This window comes from Vicia villosa, linkage group LG5, assembly GCF_029867415.1.
Source record: "Vicia villosa cultivar HV-30 ecotype Madison, WI linkage group LG5, Vvil1.0, whole genome shotgun sequence".
Lineage (NCBI taxonomy): Eukaryota > Viridiplantae > Streptophyta > Magnoliopsida > Fabales > Fabaceae > Vicia > Vicia villosa.
In genome coordinates, this window is record NC_081184.1 from 163,894,195 (window position 1) to 163,901,172 (window position 6,978).

The following is a 6,978-nucleotide window of genomic DNA, read 5'->3' on the forward strand; positions in this document are numbered from 1 at the left end:
TAATTGCTAACTTTTATTTAAATTTGTACCATTTTATTATGTGCGATGATTATGTTTGGAATTTTAATTTAAAGAATGAATATATTAAATTATAATATTTTAAAGTTTAGAATATTTGTAGGTGTTTTAATTTTTTTACAGACCGAATTATTCGATTAGACTAATTTAATAACTATACATTTTATTTATAAAGATTAATTTATTCAACTAAATTATATAGTTTAATTCAATTTAGTCATTCTATTTGATTAATAATTTTGTGGTTCGACCACTGAACCAGTAACTCAATATTATTACCAGAAGACCGATTCAGTTTTTAAAATACTAGTTTTAATAATATAGAAGCTAGTTTTTTTTAACTCTAGATATAAAAGAATTAGAAGCTAGTTTTTTTTAACTCTAGATATAAAAGAATTCAATAACTGTATTAATATTAATAAAGCAAATAACTTGTCACTAGCCACTGCATGCTAAGAAAGTTAAAAAAAATCAAAAGTGCTGCTGCTAGATAACTACTACTAGAAAAAATCAAAAGATGAAAAGAAAATATTATTCTTGGTGAAAAATAGTGCATTCTTCAAGTTTCCATATTAAGAGACTAATCTATAAGGTCACAATCTTGATGTTATGTGAAAATGTCTGTTGAATTTAGAGGGAAAAATTAATGGATCATCTCAATGCTCACCTTACCACAGGGGTCACATAAATATTCACAATTTGTTGCAGCAACAAAGTCACAAATATTCCAACAGTCTAACATCATGACTTATAAATAGTCATGTCAAACAAAATATTCAAATCTCATGAAAGTACAAAAATAAACTATAGGAATGATAACTTAGTCAAACAATGGGGAAAAAAAACTTAAAACATACCATCTAACTAATGAAAAGATTACTCTTAACAAAAATGTTCTAGTGCTATACTTCTCTTGATTCCAATCATCATTTGGTAAAATTGCTCAATCACACCATCTTTTCTCTGTAATATAAACAGATCAAAATTCGTTAAATTTCAAGATTATATAATTATTTTACAAAGCCTATCACTAATGTAGAATCAACTTGTCAAAAGTACAATGCACATTTCACCTCTTAGATAACAAACTTCCACTGAAGGTGAGTTTTGAAGAAAAAACTCAACTATTAACTTGGCAACTTCTTCCTCAGACATAACAGGCATTTGCGCTAAATTTCTTTTTATCAGTGCTTTGGATAATTCATAGTCAATTTTTTTCATTTTTACTCTCAGTTTCTTCAAATTACGCAATGAATGGAGTTTGACCTTCAATAAATCAGGAACTAAGGAGAGAGCCTACGCAATAAAGAATGACTGAGAATCATAATCATTTTAAGCAATAACGATATTTGCATATTCTATAAAAATATACCTGTAAAGTATTAGAAGAGACGGTTAAAATTTTGATATTAGCAAGCTCTAGCAACCAGCTAAGTAGAATTGTAGGAGCCTCTGCGTCATGTCTCCCAAAATATGCATCAATCTTTATGTGCTCAACAGAACTAAGCTGGCTCGCTTGTAACATTTTAAAAGGAGTACCGATAAAAGCAAAAGTACGAAGACTCGGAGTATATAACTCAATTGTGTTACCGTTCTTAGGTTCACAATGTATTCGTAAGGTTAATTTGACAAGTGTTGTACTTGATATACATAAGTTTTGTTCACCTAAAATATCAAAACATATAATCCTCAACTTAGTCAACCGGGGACATGACGAGAAAGGCTCTGTTCCACCATTAAACGTGACAAATGCTAAATCCAATTTAGTCAATGATGGCAAATTGAGAGAATTCGGAAATAATATTTTCTGTTTACCATAAAGTCTAGGGTAAACACAAAAGGCAAGAGATGTTAAAGTTTGACATGATAATAAGCTAGTCGGGAAGTGCGGAATATCACATCTGAGGAGGAGTATTAAGCGCTTGACATTACATGGAACAACGTATTTCAAAATCCTTTCGAATAGGTGAGGCTCTATGCTTTGTTGATGAGACAAATACAATTTGAGAGTATGTAGTGCTATTCCTTGATCGCGAAGAAACAAAAGGTGGGATACAAATTTGATGAAAAATTCAAGAGTCTCAAACCACTCAGAATGTAATGTAAGAGTGGAAAATTGTTTCCACAAATTCTTCCATCTTTTGGACAAAATACAAGTTTGAACGGCGTATTGAGTTGTTTTCATAAAAGAGAGAATGTGTAGTAGAACACTATCAGGTAAATCACTTAGTCTGTCTTTGTTTTCAATATGATCGGTTTTGTTGATGATTGTATCACTTGCCATGGAAAACTCAAACAACTGTGAAGAATAAAATCTGTAAGTGTAAAAGCAATTGTGATAATGAAATCATCATTAAACGAGAAGGGAAAAAAAATACCTTGTGTCTATGTCGATTTGTGAATTAGGAATGCCGCAAAGAAAAAAGAAATCACTCAAATTCATATAATTAACCTATTTATCTAAAAGTATCAAAAAAAAAAAACTATTCACCTAAATTAAAAAGTTTTTGACATGGTGAGCCCTAAAAATTAGTTGACCTAAGTTTATTCTCACTTTAAGTCATAGAAAATATTAATTTTTACTTATGTATTTATTTGTTATAATTTTTGCTAAAAATTGTGTCATTTATATATTTATTTATTTATTTTTAAAATTATGAATATTTGAAATATTATGTTGATCTCATCATAAAATTGAAATACTAATATTTATATATATTTTATGAAAATTTTAAAATACTAATGTTTATATAAATTTGAAAATTGCATTCAGAGTGGACCCATTCAATTCGAAGACTTATATGTTCTAATTTAAAAATAGCAAAGTTAAAACTACTTAACAATTTTTAACTACAAGTATGGCCTTTTTATCTAGTATAGTTTGATAAAAGATTAATTAAGTTTTTTTTGTGAGAAGAAGGGCCAGAGGCTCAAAAGAAAAGAAATTAGGCTAAAACAATTCGGGGTTTAGAGACCCCGAAAATATCTTTCGCGATCACCTCAATCCGAACCAAACTATAGTGTTTGGGTTGGACATTTTTTTAGTTCGGGCAAGAACCGAACCAAACCAATGAAATGCAATGACAATCGGTTTGGGCATTAGATTTTTAATTTTCTACCCGCAAGCCCAACCCAAACCAATCATAATTAATTATCATGAAAATTACTACCAAGCATTCAACTTCAATAAGAAAAAAATAAAATGTTACGTGTGGACAAATTATGCTATTTTTAATTTGTTATAAGAAAATTGATAGTGTAATATGATAAATGAACATAAAGTTATGAAACACATTCATTATCATATTAATTCAAGTGACTAGTTATAGATTCAAAAGTCTTAATCTTAGATATTTTTCTTGTTAGATATTTGGGTTAAATAAGTTTTTAGTCCCTATAAATATGGCAACTTTCAATTTTAGTCCCTGCAAAAATTTTCTTCAAAGAATGGTCCTCGCAATATTTTCCGTCCCTATTTTTAGTCCCTCCCGTTAAATTTCACTAACGGAGGCTTACGTGGCATGCCACGTGTAACGCCACGTCAATTAAAATCAATACTAATTAAAAATAGATAGATTGCGGGGGTTTTAAACCCCCCTTAAATAACTTAAAAAACCAGAAATTTTCAGGAGCAATTAATTAAACTGTTGGTAGAGAAATCTTTATTACCCTCATTCTTCACATTATCAAGCCTACAAATTCATGATAAATAAGCTTTCACTTATATGGAGAGCCCTTGAAATCATTAGTCTTCTCTACATGACATAAAAATATCACCCTTAGTGATATAACCAAGTAAATTCTTTCATGAGCTTAAAACCATTAGTGTGCATTCTAAAATTATTTACAATACTAAACATGCATATGTCTCTGCAAAACTCACTGCATGTGCCACATTATGGACATAAAAGAACAATGGTATGTGATATGCCGTGGCATGTGTTCCCACCAAATACTCCTATTCACCTTCTCATTGAGCTTTTGTACGGCATATTCTAAAAAAAATTCCAGCTCTATTATCCATTATGGAATATAACAAAGACAAACAACAAAGCAAAATACAAAACTTTAATTAGCTAAGTTCTTAACAACTTAAAGTTAGAGTCTAAAGGATAATATAATATACCAAGATCAGCAAGTTATATAACTAATATCATCAATCATAGGTGACCCATAGATATTGCCTCCACATGATAGCTTATAGAAACAATAATGGTTTCTGCAATCAAAAGCATAGATACTGCCTCCACATGGAGAACATTCAAATTATAAATAAACTGCAATCTTATAAATTGATCCAAAGTTTGTGATAAAAAGTAATTAGTTAAAAAACCTTAGGCATTCTTTGTATATAGAAACAACAACTTGACTATGTTTAGATAATTAATATAGCTTTCCTAGTAACAAATCCATCAGGAAAGTTCTACCTTTACTTGGAACTCCTCCCATATGTGATGCGAATGTGACACAAACAACTCATGAGAAATAAGGAAAATGAAAACAAACCAATAAAATAACACTATTATAACTTTTACTTGCCATTAAAAACTATCACAATTAGAACTGACATACTATACACAATACAACCATTTAAGGCTAATTATATTCATGGATAATCCTGCTATACACAGCGAATAAACATTCCATCGCATTAAAACATACTCATAGTTTTGAAAAATAGTTAATGCGTAAGAACTAAGCACTTTTGAATCTAAAGCCTATTTGGATCAACTTATTTGAGTTTATTATTTGAGTTTAGATCAGAACTTCAACTATAAGAAGGTTAGTAAAGTCTCTAAACTTTTATGCAAGCGTGTTATTTGGTTATTGGGGAATCTAAGGGGTGAGGGTGTTCATTTGTGATGGTTGCATTTTTTAGAGACATAGCTTGATTAATCATGCAAAGATGGGGAAGGAAAAGATAAATAGAAGATGCAAAGAGGATTGAGAGAGTCTAATCCAGATTCATAGGTTTGATGCTGTGAAGAATGAGGGTTGTGAAAATTTATTGTTTTTAAAATTATTTAAAGGGGGTTTAAAACCCCCGCAATCTGTCTCCTTTTATTTATTGTTAACTTTAAGTTATGTGGCATGACACGTGGTGTGCCACGTAAGCCTCCGTTAGTGGAATCTAACGACAGGGACTAAAAATAGGGACGGAAAATATTGTGAGGACCATTGTTTGAAGGAAAATTTTATAGGGACTAAATTTAAAGGTTGTCATATTTATAGGGACCTCTAACATATTTAACCCTAGATATTTTTGAATCTATTAGATAAAAATTTCTAGTATAATATTTAAATTTGAACACTATTAATACTATATTTTTCATAATATTATGAAAAATTAATTTTTGTAAATAAGTTATTTTTTAAATTTTTTTTTTTATCTACCCGATCAATCCAATCCAAACCAATCAGTTGTTTCTCGGATCGGTTCGGTTTGGGCTTTATCGCAAAAAATTGTAAATCCAATTCAAACCAATCCATTTAATTTTAATCGGTTTGGGTATCGGATTCTCTCAAAATCGAACCAAACCGGCCCGCGAACACCCCTAAATTAATATCAGCGCTCTGATTGGCTTCACGAAACATATGAGAAATGGTGATATCCTTCATTGTTGATAGGTAATGCGGAGATTTTGTCCTGTCACTCTTTCAATTAAATATAACATCCCTAGGTTTTTATTTTGACCAAAATGGCCCCTTTTTTTCTCTTTCGATTAAGGTGTTGAAAAACTTGTCTTTCTCGCGCGAAAAATTCAGTAAGTCATTCAAATAATTTGGTACCAAATATTTTTTCGAATATCCCTAGGATTTTATGATATTTTTTCGAATATTTTAAAAAAAAACTAATATAAAATCATAATTTGTGCTTTAAAAATCAATAATTTTATACCAAATATTTAAAAATCAGGTATAAAAAATATGACTTTATACCGTATTTTTGAAATGACTGGTATAAAATCTATGGCTTTACTACTTAAAAAAATAATTTGCCCCTTTCAAATTTTTGGCCAGCGTTGTAGCGCGACTGCGCTCGTTCTAATCCTTATAATAAAAGGATGATTGAACTCTTCAAAGGTCATAGATTCTCTTCAATACAATAGAGTTTCTTTGAAGTGAGAATGTGATCTAGGCAAAGCACACAACAACAATAGGGTTTGATCTTCATCATCAATCGTGACATAGATATTTTTAAGATCAAGAATCAACTTGTTGCACATATCCAACTGCTCAGTCAAGACTTTGTCTTCACTCATCTTGAATGAATACATAGCTTGATTTAGGTAGAGGCGGTTGACCAGCGATTTGGTCTTGTACAAACTTTCGAGTTTCGACCACAAACTCATCGTCGTCGTCTCTTTCGAAACCTGTCGGAGAACCTTATCACCAAGGCTCAATAAGATGGTGATGTGGGCTTTCTCTACCATAGTCGTTTTCTCCTTTCTCGTTAACGCAACATCCATGGTTGCGGCTCCCTTCAACGCTTCTAACCAATCCTGCTGAACCATTATGGCTTTCATCTTCAAGCACCATGCACAAACCGAAATCGTTCACTCCGGCGAACTTTTCAATATCATATTTTGTTGACGACATTCTTCTCCACACTCACATCACCAATTTGTTATGAAATCGATGCCAAGAACCAAGTATAATAGGTTTTTTTTCTTGTAAAAAAATCCACAAGGGTTAGAAAGAGGGAAGCGAGAAGAACACAATGAAATTGGTTATAAACTATTATTCTTTAATTTCTCTTTGAAATAAGAATATAAGTGTTACAGAATAACAAATAACATATCTCACCCTAATTAGGATTTGCAATGTGCAATGATGAAAGACTATTATGCTATTTATAATAAAACTAACACACTAAACTAATGGACTTTTACATGCAGACCTATTACACAAGCTAACTTAAATAATTAGGCATAACAAACATGTCCAATTCGACATGCT

At 30.9% G+C, this 6,978-nt stretch overlaps 1 protein-coding gene across 1 annotated transcript; it reads right to left on the minus strand.

Annotated features, from left to right (window-relative positions):
* Positions 1-900: 900 nt before the first annotated feature.
* Positions 901-6,533, minus strand: LOC131605927 (F-box protein At1g60400-like). The gene is made up of 4 exons (XM_058878215.1): positions 6,295-6,533; positions 1,391-2,333; positions 1,078-1,314; positions 901-981 (listed from the first exon to the last, which is right to left on the minus strand). The coding sequence occupies exons 1-4, from the start codon at positions 6,531-6,533 to the stop codon at positions 901-903; spliced, it is 1,500 nt and encodes a 499-aa protein (XP_058734198.1).
* Positions 6,534-6,978: the final 445 nt, after the last annotated feature.